At 44.2% G+C, this 16899-nt stretch overlaps 1 protein-coding gene across 2 annotated transcripts in view; it reads right to left on the reverse strand.

Moving 5' to 3' along the window:
- The window catches only part of CSAD (cysteine sulfinic acid decarboxylase), a 218050-nt gene that overhangs the window by 148877 nt on the left and 52274 nt on the right, over positions 1 to 16899 (reverse strand). Inside the window, exons 3-5 of one of the 2 annotated variants that reach the window (XM_077483876.1) lie at positions 13334 to 13467; positions 3631 to 3757; positions 2271 to 2361 (exon numbers count right to left, since the gene is read on the reverse strand). In XM_077483876.1, the coding sequence (XP_077340002.1) occupies positions 2271 to 2361; positions 3631 to 3757; positions 13334 to 13467 (352 nt within the window). Of the gene's footprint in view, positions 1 to 2270; positions 2362 to 3630; positions 3758 to 13333; positions 13468 to 16899 lie in introns of those variants that run through there. The other variant, XM_077483878.1, reaches the window with a different exon arrangement.

The raw sequence follows: 16899 nt of genomic DNA on the forward strand, positions 1-16899 counted from the left end.
ACCGTCCACGCTACATGTTATCTTTGAGCAGTGGAGAATAAAGGGTCTTACATCTACCAAAGCTGTCTTTAACACTGGTTCTCGCAAGTTTAAATCATTTGCAGTCCTATCTCGGGAATTTTCGCTTCCACCGTCCCATCTTTTTTACTATTATCAGCTGATTGACTACTTGGGCTCCCTTTGCGGTCCGCAAACGGACCCCTTTCAGAAGTCTTTCATCGATACGGCGGTGGCCTCTGGAGACTACTCGATCACCAATCTTTACTCTCACCTCATTCAACATCAGGCTGACAAATATCATCTCACTCCATTCCGGCAGTGGGCGACCCTTCTGCAAGACGAAGATATTCCAGATAAATTATTGGAGGGATACAGACGGGTACGGAAACTTACCCTTTCTGAAACATGGCGTGAGACGCAATTTAAGCTGCTTCACAGAGCGTACTATCCTGTATACATAGATAAGGATAATGGCAATTTGAAAATTTGTCCTTGGTGTTCTGAGCCTCACCCAACGTTGTTGCATCGTCTTTGGGTCTGTCCTACCATTGATACCTACTGGACTGATGTTACTGACTATATTAGCTCTGTCTCTCACCAACGGATTCCGAGAGAGATTACACTATGCCTATTTGGTTATATTCCTCAAACTGCTCCGCCGGGGGATCAGAGTTGGACCCCAGTTTCAAAATGGGCCCAACTGAGCCTCCTTGTTGCCCGCAGAACCATAATGCAAACATGGATCTCCAAGACACCACCTTCACTATCAATGGTTCAAAAGGCCATTGAATCGCTTTTCTACATGGAGAGACTGGACACCATTACCAGAAATCCTAAACCCACCCGCCACTTTTTTGCGAGGTGGCGCAATTACATGGAAACCACGCTGTCCCACTCAGATCTTCAGGGGGCCATGCAACCGTTTCGCTACACGGAATGGTACCTCCGACACGACCTAACAGATTCTTTGGGTAGACTTAAATTACTTTCAAGCGGAGACCCGGCTATCTTCAAGCCTCCTTGAGGACTTCAACTTTCTACTGTGCTGATATTTGTTTTATTTTGACTATTTTCTATCATCTGTCTCACTTTCTATAACTGTATGTCTTCCAAGGGTTACTCTGTTAACATGTTGAACTGGTGTACGGATATTGTCAGCTGCTTTATTGTGTAGATTTTTTTTTTTGTTTCTGTCAAACAATCTGGTTATTTAATGTGATCTTTGTTTGTTTGTAAAACCGAATAAACATTTTTCAAAAAAAAAAAAGACCCACACCAAAGAACAAAGTGGACCTCTCCTTGCTCCTCATCAGCTGGGATCTCCAACCCCACTAGACCTTCAGTCCTATCTGAAACCTGCTCTGAGAGGAATGAAGGTGTAGAATTAGGTGTGTCACAGCCAAGTGCTTCCGGGCACTCTGCTAGCAGTACACCCACGTCCGATTATAGCAGGCAAATTGGCGTTATGCCAGCTTGCCATGCATTAAGGTGAAAAAACATGAACTTTTACAACCCCTTTAAGGTTAAAAACCACGAGACTACGTTAAGTAATCACAGAGTCACCCTATTTATTAGGCTCAATTAGCTTGAATTTTGCTAAAGCCCTGTAAACACTATGAGAAAATCGGAAGAAAAATTCTGTACGAGGCACGAATGTTAGATTTTCTTATAGTGGTTACACAACTTTTGATATCTGAAACCAACATTTCCAAAGGGGAAAGAACTAAAATCTTTCTCGGAAGTGAACAGACGATTTTCATTTTAATGTGTACTGTTTTCGTGCGATTTTCGTACATGAAATATGGGATACAAAAGAATGTGCATGATCAGAAACAACAAATAGTCTTTGTTGTAGAAGAATTTTTGTACATTATTTCTATCCTCGGTTCCCACTTGCTGTGAAACATCGAGGAAAACCGGGCCGATCGTTTGCCGATTTTCTTATAATGTGTACCCCACTTTAGTGAGTATTCTCTACTGCTTTAGTAAAATAATCCTCCAGTCTGCCATCTATGATATTCAGTTTTATTTCACAACACAGCTACATACCAGCCTTCAAAAAGCTTCTGCTTTTGTGTGGCGCTTTCTACCTGCTGGCTAATTGTGAAATATGTAAAATGATTATTTTCTGATTAAAAAGTAATTTAAAAAGAATGTGATTTTTTTTTAAATTCACTACATGTTCACTTTAGTTAGACAGCATATATTGTAATGGGTCTATAGTATATATCTTATATTTGGTAAAAACATAAAGTAGTGGTAGCACTTACTGGCTTGTGTTCAGAGTCTCAGTTATGATTCTACCAGTCAAGGCATATCGATCTAATCCAGAAAAAAGTTGGTTGAAGAAGCGGGGGTGTGCTGAAATAATAAAATGTAAAATTATTACCAAATACTTACTGTAATTTTCCTTTGCTGGCTCGGCATCATGCCAACACTGTGTGTCAACTCTGCCCCTTGACCCTCAATAGGACCTCCTGAATAGCAGCATAAAAGGTAACAATTTTCAGTTTTCCTGACTTTGCGTCATGCCATCACTGCGGGATTTAACTAGCCAATCCCTGGGAGGGAAGAACCAGAGATAGACACCAGGTGCTGCTTCAGAAAAATTTTAATCTCTTGATAGATCATTAGATAACACAGAAGCTCCCATTTGATTGTAGTGCTTTATGAAGGTATTAGGTGACTTCCAGCTTGGCGCCTTACAAAATACATTTGCTGAAACTTTGGACCAAGCTGCCCATGAGGATGAAACCAGGGGGAGGAGGGCCTTTGTGAGAGTAAGTTGATTGGATGGTCTTCACAATCTATTTAGATATGACTCTTGGGGGGCTGGCATGTCCATTCGAGGACCCTTCTGAAGAATAAATAGAGCATCCGACTTCTGAAATGACTCAGTTCTGGCTAAGTATTGTTTGGAGAAGAGATTTCATGTCCAGGTCACACCATTTAGGCTCTTCTCTGTCTGCTGAAGAAGGTGAAAAGGCTGGCAGGACTGATTCCCAATTAAAATGGGACCTTAGGGAGAAAACTTGGGGAAGGTCATAATCTTGCGCTATCTGGGAAAAAGGTGCATAATGGTTCCCTGCAGCAAAAGGCAGCAATGTCCGAGACTCGCCTAGCTGAGACTAAGGCTATCAAAAACACCATCTTTAAGGTGAGGTTCCATATCAAACTTTGTGTATCCTGGCTTCACTGGCTTGCTGACCTATGTGAAAAACGCATGTTGACTGCACGAAGCATAGAGAGAAGGGACAGGAAGAGAGAGAGAGAGAGAGCCCAGGGTGGTAGTTTAACCTCACTAAAGCCTTTGCATAGTATGCGGAAACTTTTACCCTGGCACCAGGAGCGCCCAATCTCAGGGAGATTTACCCCTAACAAGAGGACCTTCCACCATGGGACCCTCGAGGGGAAAAACAGGAACAATCAGGAACGTCTAGAGCGAGGACAAAATAAGAACACCGTCACCAGGTACTGCCTGCCTTTTATACTGCTATTCAGGAGGTCCTATTGGAGGTCGAGATGACCCGCAGTGATGGCATGACGCAGAGCCAGGAAATATATGTATTATAAGTTGAAAGCTTCATTTGTTGACATTGCAGAACCTTAAAACACAGTTTAATGGAGGACCTGTTTTAACGCTGAGTTTAATGATGTCTCTGCAGTATCCTAGCAACACTTCCTTCGATTCTCCATTACTCCTTAGATTTAAATCCAAAACTTTCTGTAACGCCTCTGGTTCCATCCATTCACATACCTAGAGTTCATAGAAAATGTACCACAGTGGTAAATTGAGATTAGAGTGATATAATGCTAATGTGCCACACAACAAACAAAATTGCAACAAACAAATACTGCTCTGTGCACACCTGAATAATGAGACACTTCTATACAAACTCTGCCCTTTACATAAAAATGATTGCTATATTGTGTTATTGGAGGTACTTTGTTCAGACCAACAAGCAAGATGGTTTCCTATTTCTTGAGCTGTAGTGAGTCTTTTGATCCTCAATATTTCTTCCACCCCCATACCCCTAAAGCTAAATTGTTGAGATCGCAAATAATGTCCAGAGGTGGACATGGGAATGAAACAAAAAATAGATTACAGCTTGTAAATGTTTGGGATTGGTGCTGCCCTTGATATATCTGCTGCCCGGACCCCAATATTAGCCCTGACGAAAATATATCATGTTTGGGGTGTTGATCCTCATTGTTGTGGGGGGAGTAAAAAACAGTTCAGGGACTTTTAGTCTGTGCCTTAGGGCTCGTTTACACTTCAAAACAAGGTTTTGTTAAAGCTCTCTCAACGCCAGTCAAAGCTCATGTCACTAAATAAATTGGTTACCTTACAGTCCTATTTACACCTTGTGTTTGCTTTGCTTTGCTTCAACTTTGCTTAAAAAATTATACCCAATGTAGCTTCAGTGGTTCTTCCAAGCGTCTTCAAAGCCCCCATAGAAGTCTATGACAAAGCTCACTTGAATCACCTGCAGCTTTTGAGAGGCTTTAATTCAACTTTAGCTGCGCTTTATTTTGGAGAAATTGCAGGTATGAGATATCAACACACACACAGGGCATTTGCCACTTCAACAAAGCATCAAAAACACATCATAAAAGTTTGTTGAAGCAGTAGGAGCTTTAATGTGCGTTGAAGCTGAAGCAAGTGTAAATGAGCCCTTAAAGTGTACGTTACCCTAAAATATGGCATTTCAGATATGTATCTGAGTTTACACTGTCTTTTTGATAAATGTAGCCCATTGTATCTTATTTCTTGGCTAGCTGGTAAATACCTGTTTACTGGCGACCCGTCCATTAGGGGTGCAAGGGCAGCACCACCCATCCACGCATCGGGCCCCCTAATCTACACACAGGGTGCCGAACGCATGGATTACAATGGGGGTGGTGTTTTTTTAAGCACGTGATTAGAGCCATAGGTTTAAAAAAAGGGTGGGCCCAGGGCGCAGAGCATTGTGCTTCAAGCCCACCCAGTTGTGTGACAATAGCAAATGAATATTCACTTTTGGCCTCACTGCTCCTACTTCTGGACAATCAGGAAGCGGGTCCTGAGACCCGTCATCTGATTGGCTGAAAGGAAAGGCTATCCTAATGGACGCCTAGAAAGAGGAGGGAGGAGACGCATGGTGGAAGCTACCATGATGCAGAAGAGGAGGACATGTGAAGGAAGCCACATCTCGCTGCCCGTATGAGCGCTGCCCGCCCGCAACCTAGATGGGGTAAGTGCAGGGCTGGATGACCATCTGCCCACCCATGGGGGGGTTGGGTGCGGGTCACCCGACCGACCGGGGGGGTGTTTGTTTGCTGCTTTCCCCCCAAAAAAACTACAGCCACTGCTGTTGATCCTGCCAGTCCCCCATCTTTTCTGTTTTAAACTGACCACACCAAAGATGGAAGCAGGATGAATCTACTCCTTCTACTTGGGTGCTACAGGATACTGTGCCTACACATGGCTTACCTGTACTCCCGTGACCTGCTGACACACATCACTCCAGCCCTGTACAGATTGAGTGACAGCACATTGTCAGAAGCTTCTGATCATCACAAGTAGGGATGAGCTTCGAGTTCGAGTCGAACTCATGTTCGACTCGAACATTGCCTGTTCGCCTGTTCAGCGAACAGTGAACAATTTGGGCTGTTCGCAGCAAATTCGAAAAGCCGGAACACCCTATACAAGTCTATGGGAGAAATCTAAAGTGCTAATTTTAAAGGGCAATATGCAGGTTACTGTCCTAAAATGTGTTTGGGGACCCGGGTCCTGCCCCAGGGGACATGGATCACTGCCGTTTTTTCAGGAGCAGTGATTTTAATAATGATTAAAGTGAAACAATAAAAGTGTAATATTCCTTTAAATTTCGTAGCTGGGGGGTATCTATAGTATGCCTGTGAAGGGGCGCATGTTTCTGGTGCTTAGAACTGTCCCTGCACAAAGTGTCATTTGTGCAGGAAAAAAAGTATTTTAAAATCACTTGCGGCAGTATATTGTCGGCTCCCCGTAATACAGAGAACACTCAATGAGTGTTCTCTGTATTAGCCGACAATTCATTCATTCATTGATAAAAAAAAAAAAAGCGTGGGGGTTCCCCTAAATTGAATTACCAGGCCCTTCAGGTCTGACATGGATATTAAGGGGAACCCCGTGTCAAATTAAAAAAAAATTGACGTGGGGTCCCCCTAAAAATCCATACCAGACCCTTTATCCGAGCACCCAACCTGGCAGGCCGCAGGAAAAGAGGGGGGGACGAGAGAGCGGCCCCCCTCCCTCCTGAACCGTACCAGGCCACAAACCCTCAACATTGGGAGGATTCTTTGGGGGTCTGTGACCCCTCAAAGCACCTTGTCCCCATGTTGATGAGGACAAGGGCCTCATCCTCCCAACCCTGGCCGGTGGTTGTGAGGGTCTGCGGGCGACCCCACCCTCTCTGATTGTTTGCCGATACAATTAATTTGCTGCTGGTTCATCTATAATGGATGTTTTTGGATACAGATCCCAAGCAGTCATTGACACCATGGGGGTCTTTGATGGGAATGAGAATTCTAGGGATGATTTATCAGGTTGCTTTTTGAGGTTGAAGAATTTAACCATATCTGAACTACACACTAAATGGGATATAGCTTACCTGGAAGAATATGTAAGGGAGAATATGGTTCCCAGAAGCTTGAGATGGGAAGTGAACCCACAAAAGGAGGATACGGAGATGGCTGAATGGTTTAAATATTTCAATGAGGCAGGGGTTCCGTTTTTGAAATTCCTGATTGCTAAAAAATCGAGGAAACTTGCCTCATTGGACTATGAGATCAGTTTGATAAAAACCAAGCTTGTCCCCTTTAAAAATGATCCGGAATATACGCAAAGATCCAAAGCTTTAAAAACCATTTTGACCAAAGAAGAAACTGAACAAAAAGCTAAGAAAAAAAAAATATATAATAGGGACAAAAAGGATTATAAGGACAATGTTGTGTTTAAATGGCAGGTCTCTATGGAAAACTTGGCCCCCTTGCCCCCCAGGGGAGATCCAGATTTATATCCCCCTAGTCAGATTGAGGGAATGAGAGGGGGTGGTGTTGGTGATTCTAATTCCTCATGGGGCTCCATAAATCAGGCCTCTCCAGTGTATACTGAACGAGGAATGGGTCCATCATTACAGCCATATCCTCAGTCCTCCAGAGGAAGGATGGACAAACGTAATTTTAATCACCAACAGTATCCGACTCCATCAAATTATTACCAACATCCCACCTCAATGGCGCCTCCTCCACCTTGGCGTTCCAGAGGTGGTAAGCCTTTTTTTCAAGGAAAAAAAACATTTCTACAGGGTAGAAGTGATAGTAGGGACAGGAGACCCCCCTCGGATTTGAGGGATGTGGGATCCAACTATACGGTTGAGACCTTTAATAGATATGGCCCCCTTGGGGATGAAAGGATGGGGCACTCTGGACCCCTTAGGGGTCATGGTGGTTCCCAACCATCATACATTCAACCCTCAGGTGGTAGTTACTACCAACAGGGTTTTCAGGAAGGCACTCGGGGGGGACACAAAAGAAACGGAGACACAAGAGAGGGTGCAGAGGGGGGAAACGTTTTCACACCAAAAAGGAGAAGGACCTAGACATTAGCGGTGTCATCAACCTTAGCAACAAGGAGTTATCAAAGGAGGAATTGCAGACTCTTGGCAAGGGCCTGAAGTTTGTGCCTCCTCAGAATTTAAATAAATTCCAGACCTTTATAGACATTCAAAAGTTCACACGCAAGTTGAACATAAAAAGGTACATCATGAGCAACCCTTCCCGTCAAATGGCTAGGGATTCCACAACAATTATGCATTCTGGTTTATCTAACGCCTCTTTGTTTAATCCTCCCAGCAATACAGCACCCAACATAAACATTTTTCGCGATCTGTTACTAAAAGATCTCAACGATTTGAGGTTGAGACCAGCCCAACCCGGGAATTTAAGATAGGACTAGACTCATTGCTGAATAGGAAGGATATAGTAGTTCGGTCGGCTGATAAAGGGGGTGCAATAGTAATACTTGATAAAATGATGTACTCCAATGAGATGACTAGGATTTTGTCAGACTCCGAGACCTCCGAGACCTACTCTCCATTACTTACAGACCCCACTATTAGGTTTAAAGGTGAATTAAAAGAGTTGGTCGATAAAGGGTTTAATATGGGCATTCTGAACAAAAAAGAGAGAGATTTTTTGGTACCTTTGGCGCCACGCCTGCCGGTCATGTATTCTTTACCGAAGATACACAAGTCTTTGGAGAATCCACCAGGGCGGCCCATCATCAGTGGAATTGATTCTGTAACTTCCCGCATAGGGAAATATATTGACAGATATCTACAACCACTGGTGGTGGGCACCCCATCCTTCTTGAGGGACACTAAGCATGTCATCAATATTTTACAATTGGTTGAATGGAAACCCACTTATCTGCTGATCACCGCGGATGTAGCTTCGCTGTATACCGCAATTATACCGCAATTTCCCATCAGTTGGGCTATGATGCAGTACATCATTTTTTAGCCCAAGATGGGAGTATTTCAGTGACTCAGCGTAATTATATTTTAGAACTACTTTTTTTCGCCATGACGCATAACCATTTTTGGCATGACGGGACCCATTTTTTGCAAGTGAAGGGGGTGGCCATGGGAGCTAAATTTGCTCCCAGTATGGCCAACCTCTTCATGGCAAAATGGGAGGAGGATACTGTCTTGAGTAACAAACCTCCTGAATTGGTGACCTGGAAAAGGTTCATCGACGATATTCTGTTCATCTGGGATGGGGACAGTTTATCAGCAGAACTTTTTCTGTCCCATCTAAACAATAATGACCGTGGGATAGTTCTCAGTCATGCTCTGAGTCCCACCAACATCCAATTTTTGGATTTGAATATCTCCATCAGGGACAACAATATAATTACTACAAAGTTTTTACATGTGCGTCTGGGGGAGCATATAACCAACATCTGCAAAGGTTTTGATAAACACAATGTTAGTAAACACTATGATTTAAAACATAACCGTGATCCAAGAGGCACCACTTTTTCAGCTATAGAGAAATATATTCCGCATTGGCGCGGCAGTAATGCTAAGCGCACTATCTCAAGAGCAGAAACAAATTGGATACACAAATTAGGTACACATATTCCTGGGGGACTCAATATTGAATGGGACATTAACTGCTTCATCAACAATGGTTGATGCCCCCCCCTTTTCAGTGTGTCTAGTTTGTAGTTAATACAAGCTGTTTATGCCCTGAGGACTAACTATGATATTATTGTTTGTATTTTTGTATAATTTCTGTTATATCATTTATACATTTCTTTTATAAAAAAGAAAAAATGGTATGTTTTTTTTAAACTTAGTACACATATTTTACCCATGAAGTTTCTTGAATTGACTATGGGTAATGGTGGGTAGTCAATGCTGTTTAGGCCCCCATTACAACATCATATCAGCATATCTTCATGATTTTGTGGAGGGTTGTTTCTAAACCACACGCACTCACTAGCTTTGTTAATTTTTTGAACCTGCCACCTATTTTTGGGACACATATGTGGCCAAATTGTGTGGTACAGGTCACCATTAGTGTATGTGGCCATTGGAATAAAGGGGGGGATTTGGATTTGCATCGAATGTTTGCATTGTCTAAGAGTTATTTTATAATGTTCAATATAAGTTTTATTACTAAACTTCATGAGGGAACTCCAACCTCATTCGAACAAATTGGTCGTAGACCGTGCTTGAATTTATTTGTTGGTTGGGGGACACCCTATCACTTTCAGTACCTTTGTCATCCTTCCCAATTGATGGGAACTTGTTCGAATAAACTGGTCGTTCGTTGGTTAAATTGATCATGAACGGACGTTTTTTGTCTGCACCTATGGCAGGGCTCCCTACCTTACCCATAGGATATAAAAGGCTTCAGCACGAGGGTGTGGGCGTACCCCTGATGACGTCAATCTGTGACGAAACGATCGTCGGGTAGATACGCTTACACCTCGTGCTATTTTTATTCGCTCGTTTATATACTTTTTGCTAGCAAAACTGTTCTTTTTTATGTTACGATTATTTTTATGTGACTCGACCGAGTCATTCGTAGTTTCCAACATGTATTTGGTTGAGAAATAAATTCCACGTGTTTGAAACTTTATCACACGATTGGGCGTACTTTATCTTTTTCATCCATTCGGTGATACGACACCTTGAGACTTTCGAACTGACCGGAACGGACTACGATCTCGGAACACCCGAAGGTGTGGGCTGTGTTTTACCTTCCCGTCCGGAAAGAGGATTCGAGTCGTCCGAGTTAGTGTGGAGTGTCTGAGGAGCGACCTCGACCAATTCAAATCGTTTGGGAATTCGTATCTGCGCACATTAATAGATGTTCTGGTAAGCCTGCATTACTTACTTAAGTTGCTGTAGTGAATGATTTTACGTGGTCAAGCACTCTCACCGGAGTTACATGGGATCAACTTCATTTGTGTTCACTTATATTCCACTCAACCAATAATTATCTTCACTTGTATGGGACCTTGAAAAGTCACTTTCACATATTCAAGGCAGAGGACTTTTTCTTTTGATTTGATTTTCTTTGTTTTGTTCTATAATTTTTTCTGTTTTCTTTTTTTTGCTTTTTTAGAAACAATTTTTGGTAAACACACTTTTTTGCATTTATATATATTTTTTTAGAAAAATATTTTTTTGGTTAACAACCAAACGGCTTTTTTGCAAAATAACTTTTTGCACAATATTTTTCTTCACTGATGTTCAGTTTCTGGAATCACTAACACTAAGGTTTTTTCATGAAAGATCACTTCATTGTATTCAGTTACATATTTAATTTATTTAATAGCAAGCGATGCACTGTTTTTCACATTTTTGGGTATCTATAGTATGCCTGTGAAGGGGCGCATGTTTCTGGTGCTTAGAACTGTCCCTGCACAAAGTGTCATTTGTGCAGGAAAAAAAGTATTTTAAAATCACTTGCGGCAGTATATTGTCGGCTCCCCGTAATACAGAGAACACTCAATGAGTGTTCTCTGTATTAGCCGACAATTCATTCATTCATTGATAAAAAAAAAAAAAGCGTGGGGGTTCCCCTAAATTCAATTACCAGGCCCTTCAGGTCTTACATGGATATTAAGGGGAACCCCGTGTCAAATTAAAAAAAAATTGACGTGGGGGTCCCCCTAAATATCCATACCAGACCCTTCAGGTCTGATATGATTATTAAGGGGAACCCCGCATCAAATTTAAAAAAAAATTGACGTGGGGTCCCCCTAAAAATCCATACCAGACCCTTTATCCGAGCACCCAACCTGGCAGGCCGCAGGAAAAGAGGGGGGGACGAGAGAGCGGCCCCCCTCCCTCCTGAACCGTACCAGGCCACAAACCCTCAACATTGGGAGGATTCTTTGGGGGTCTGTGACCCCTCAAAGCACCTTGTCCCCATGTTGATGAGGACAAGGGCCTCATCCTCCCAACCCTGGCCGGTGGTTGTGAGGGTCTGCGGGCGACCCCACCCTCTCGGATGTAACGCAGGTTTACGTTACATCAGAGGGGGCGGGGTCACCCATATGTCACTGGGGAACCCCTGGCTCCCTTCACCAGCGTCAGAGGGGGCGGGGTCAGGTGACGGGTGGCCCCGCCCTCCTAATATAAGAAACGTCAGCGCTGGGATCTCTGCAGTGGAGACAGAAGACGGATGTATGGACAGCGCTGGACTGAGAGATCCCCCGTCGCTGGATATGATCATCCATCGCTGGACCCCGGAGATTCGTCGCTGGATAGCAAGAGTGGATTAGCACCGCTGGAATCTTTTTTTTAAATTTTTTTTATTTTTAATAAAGGAATTTTTCAAAAGTGTGTTTGTCTTATTTAACCATTTTTACACTTTCTTTGTGAAATGGTAGGGGTACATTTGTACCCCCTTACCATTTCAAACAGGGGGGGCGGGATCTGGGGGTCCCCTTGTTAAAGGGGGCTTCCAGATTCTGATAAGCCCCCCGCCCGCAGACCCTCAAACCACCGGCCAGGGTTGTGAGGATGAGGCCCTTGTCCTCATCAACATGGGGACAAGGTGCTTTGAGGGGTCACAGACCCCCAAAGCATCCTCCCAATGTTGAGGGTATGTGGCCTGGTATGGTTCAGGAGGGAGGGGGGGGCGCTCTCTCATCCCCCATCTTTTCCTGCGGCCTGCCAGGTTGTGTGCTCGGATAAAGGGTCTGGTATGGATTTTTAGGGGGACCCCACGTCAATTTTTTTTAAAATTTGATGCGGGGTTCCCCTTAATATCCATATCAGACCTGAAGGGTCTGGTATGGATATTTAGGGGGACCCCCACGTAAAAAATTTTTTTAATTTGACACAGGGTTCCCCTTAATATCCATGTCAGACCTGAAGGGCCTGGTAATTGAATTTAGGGGAACTCCCACGCTTTTTTAAATTTTTTTTATCAATGAATGAATGAATTGTCGGCTAATACAGAGAACACTCATTGAGTGTTCTCTGTATTACGGGGAGCCGACAATATACTGCCGCAAATGATTTTAAAAGACTTTTTTTTCCTGCACAAATGACACTTTGTGCAGGGACAGTTCTAAGCACCAGAAACATGCGCCCCTTCACAGGCATACTATAGATACCCCCCCAGCTACGAAATTTAAAGGAATATTACACTTTTATTGTTTCACTTTAATCATTATTAAAATCACTGCTCCTGAAAAAACTGCAGTTTTAAAAACTTTTTTTTGAAATTGATCCATGTCCCCTGGGGCAGGACCCAGGTCCCCAAACACTTTTTAGGACAGTAACTTGCATAATACCCTTTAAAATGAGCACTTTAGATTGTGAACGTTCGAGTCCCATAGACTTTAATAGGGTTTTAAAGTTCACACGAAGTTTAGGTCTGTTCGCAGGTTCTGGTGCGAACCGAACAGGGGGGTGTTCGCCTCATCCCTAATCACAAGGAAGTACCAGTGAGAATTTTGCCCTTCTACGTGGGAGATAAAGGGGCATGGTTAGACTGCTGCTGACATGAACCCCCCCCCCCCCCCTCCCCCTCCCCATGTTGGCTTGTATTACCAATTCACATTGATTAATGTTTTTTTGCAGAAGTAGTTCACATATCCTTTAAGTGAAGTGCCGCCATGACATAGGAGCAGCAAAGGGCCAGGCTTAGCAGGAATAGGATCTGACAGTTGTATGACATGTTGGACAAATTTTGTGCTGTTCAGCCTTATGAGCTGAAGATGTGAACGTGTACAGTATTGTTAGCCGAGACTGTTTTTTTTAACTATTGCACTCACCTTATAATCCCTATTAGTGGAATTCTGCACTCCTTCCTCAATTATTATCTTAAAAGCCTCTTTCAGAAATTCATCTGCACTGTTATCTTGTTTAGATGAACTTTCTCCCATCATCAAAGTCCTCACAGGAAAACCTGTAATTATAAAACATACAGTATATAAAGTACATATATTACGGGATTGTCCCCTCAGCCCAGGAAAGATTGGAGTTAAAAATTGGAGCTTCCGAACAAACTAAATCAGTCTCTATATATAGGTCTACTCTGGATGTCCTTGTACATATAAGTAGTAAGGCACCTTAGAACCAGTGGGCCAAGGTAAAGACTGAAGCTGGGTTCACACTACAGCACGTAGCGGCTCACAGCAGGGGTCCGGTGCATCTACATTCACTGTTTCTGGTCCGAATTTTTGGCTGAATTCGGAGCTGAAATGGACCAGAAGACGCACAGGACTCCTGTGCAATTTGCACGGAAGCCGCTCCGGAAATGTGTGAACTGGCTCCATAGAGAGCCGGTCACAATCTCCTGACATGCGAATTGGATGCAGAGAAAGCCACATCCAATTCGCCAATAGTGTGAACCCAGCCTGAATCTGAACTTTTATTACTAGTTTCTTGACAATTTAAGTATAAAAACAGTAAAGTATCACCAATGAATGAATGAATGAATAACTTGTATAGCTCTACATTTGCAAACGAAATTGCCTCAGGGTGCTTTTGCTCCCAGTGTCCATCTGGGTTTTAAGAGATGGGTCTTGATCTTCTTCCTGAAGGCCACATAGTTTTCTTCCAAGCGGATGTCCGCGGGTAGAGCATTCCACAGCCGTGGTCCTTGGACTGTGAACTTTCGTTTGCCTTTTTAATTTATAATGGGTCTTGGGGATGTGGAGGAGGTTTTGGTTAGTTGACTGGAGAGTGCAACCTGGGGTGTAGTGCTTTATTTTGTTGCACAGGTATTGCGGGGCTTTTCATTTGTGAGTGAGGCAGAGGGTCTTGAATGTAACTCGATCCTTCAAGGCTAGCCAATGGAGGGTCCTCAGGGACAGGGTGATTGATTCCCAGGGTTTGTTTCCAGTTACCAGTCTGGCTGCTGTGTTTTGGACAATTTGTAGACGTGAAATTTGGTATTTTGGAAGTCCTAGGTAGAGGGAATTAGCGTAGTCGAGTCGGGAATTGATGATTGTTCCAACTACTGCTGCTGTTTCTCCTTCTGGGATGAAGGGGATGAGTCTATGCAGTAGGCGAAGAAAGTAGAGGAATCCGCTGACTACTGATCCTATTTGTGCATCCATCATCATGTTTGAGTCAAAGATGACTCCCAGGATTTTGGCTTTAGTGCTGGGGGTGATGGGTTGTCCGAGGATGGTGAGTGGTGTGGACATCATACCTGGGGATAAAATCTGCCTTCTCCATTCCTTTTGGAGCCTAGCGCTTCGCCAGAACACTGCCCAAGGCCTCCGGGCTGGTACTAGCCCTAGGAAAGGCTGTGACTTTGGCCTAGTCTCTGGAGTATCTTGCTCCACCCGACGCCCAGGCAAGTTTTTCAGCCCTTCCTGACTACCTAGTGCTAGCTCCTCTCCTGGAACCACCTCCAGACTGCCTGAGGCCACTATTGCAGTGCACCCACGACCTGAATCTCCCTTAGGATGGGCCGTGGCGTCGGCTTGCCTCCCGGAGCGGCGGCCATCTTGCTCCACCCGGCGGTGCCCTGATGAGTTCTCCTGGCCTTCCTGTCTGTCCTACGTCCAACCCCCTCTTGGATGGGTCTCCGGGCTAAATGTTTTCGCTGCCGAGGTATACTCACAGCCTGTACCCATCTTAGAAATGGAACATGGCTCCGGCCTAATTTCTGAGCAGCGGGCATTTTGCTCCACCTGGAGACAGCCTGGTGATTTACACTTCGGAACAGCGAGGGAACATATACCCGCCGAAAAGAGCCTGGCCAAATGCTGCCGGGATCCAGACCCGCAGGCCAAAGATGGCGATGGCATGTGTGCATCGGCGGTCCATCAGAGCGCAGACACAGCCAAGGTCTTGAATGCCATTGCAACGCTGCAGGGTACACTTACTGTCAAAATAGACGAGGTCAAGATTGACATTTCCCTGCTACTCCAAGACTTATCCAAGGTAAAAGACAGGGAAACCGAGGCTGAGACATGCATTGGAGCGGCAGAGGATATCCTACACCCCCTGAGCTACACCATGGAGGACCTACAGCGCCAGATCCATCAGTTACACGGACACCAGGATGATATGGAGAATCGTTTGAGACGATGCAACCTTCAGTTCATCGGTTTACCTGAAAAGGCTTAAGGTACCAACCCTGCAGAATACTTGGAATCCCTCCTGATTCGACATTTTAGAAGAGAACCCTTTTCTGTTATGTTTGCAGTGGAATGGGTGCACCACATCCCAGCTAAACCTCCACCTGTGGGAACCCCCCCAGGACCTTTATTGCCAAGTTTCTTATCTTTAAAGACAGATAAAATCCTGCGGCTGACCAGAGAGAAAGGCAACATCCCCCTGGGCAACGGTCATGTTGCAGTGTTCCCTGACTTCTCTAATGATGTCCAAAGAAAGCTTTCACAGTTCTAAGATGTTAAAAGGTGGCTCAGGGTGGTACACCTTAAATATGCCATATTGTTCCCGGCCAGACTGAGAGTGGAGGAGGATGGCAAAGCTCTATTTTTTGAAGACCCGAGGGCAGCAGCACAATTGGTTGGATCAACGCGGATGTCCAGATGGATGATTGGGCACACAGCCAGTTACAGTGAGTACTGTTGCCATTGGCAGAGGATGGCAGACCCCACCATTTTTCTGAATTTCCCTTCCACTGTGGGGAGACAGACTCATTTCACCATTTGTTTTTTCACACAAAAGCCTCACCCCCTCCGCCCTTTCTTTTGTTTTTGCTCCCCCCCTCATCTATACAACCCAAGCATTATGGAATGAGACTGGAGTCTCCCCCTCTTGAGGTTAGGGGGCCCGTTCCCTAGTCTGTACCCCTTGGGAGGGGGGAGGATCTCAGTCTGATACTCCTGGTTACGTGGCTTTAGGTCTGAGGCTACTTGGCCCACAGAGATTACCACCCTGAGTAGTATACTGCCTCCACAGCACATAAGTGGAGACTTTATAGGGCCGAGGTCCCACAACACTAGTACACCAGGATGACTGTGTATCCTTGCAGTGTGGGTCTCACTCAGAGAAAGAGACACATAAGACATGCCTTGTCTCCTTTCCATGCTTCACACAGTGAAAAATTGCCCCTGATATATTTGCAACCCCTATTTTTTCCTCTTTTTTTATTCTGAACTTTACAGATCAACCTATTCAAAGTACTGTACCTCCAGCTAACATTGATGGCTGGAAGCTGATTCATATAAAGGTTGCAAGGGAATGTATGCTTCCACCAAGTTGGGGGTGGATGAGAAGCTGGGAGGAAAGGAAAATGCCGGATTTCTTGATCTGAGCATTGGGAATGTTAGCACCGTTGTACACTTGTTACTTAATCGTAATGTTTTTGAACAAGCACTTATTACATATGCAATATGTTTATTGAGTTACGTGA

The sequence above is a fragment of the Lithobates pipiens genome, unplaced genomic scaffold, assembly GCF_037356315.1.
Source record: "Lithobates pipiens isolate NorthernLeopardFrog02 unplaced genomic scaffold, aLitPip1_a1.2 Scaffold_16, whole genome shotgun sequence".
In the NCBI taxonomy this organism is placed as follows: Eukaryota; Metazoa; Chordata; class Amphibia; order Anura; family Ranidae; genus Lithobates; species Lithobates pipiens.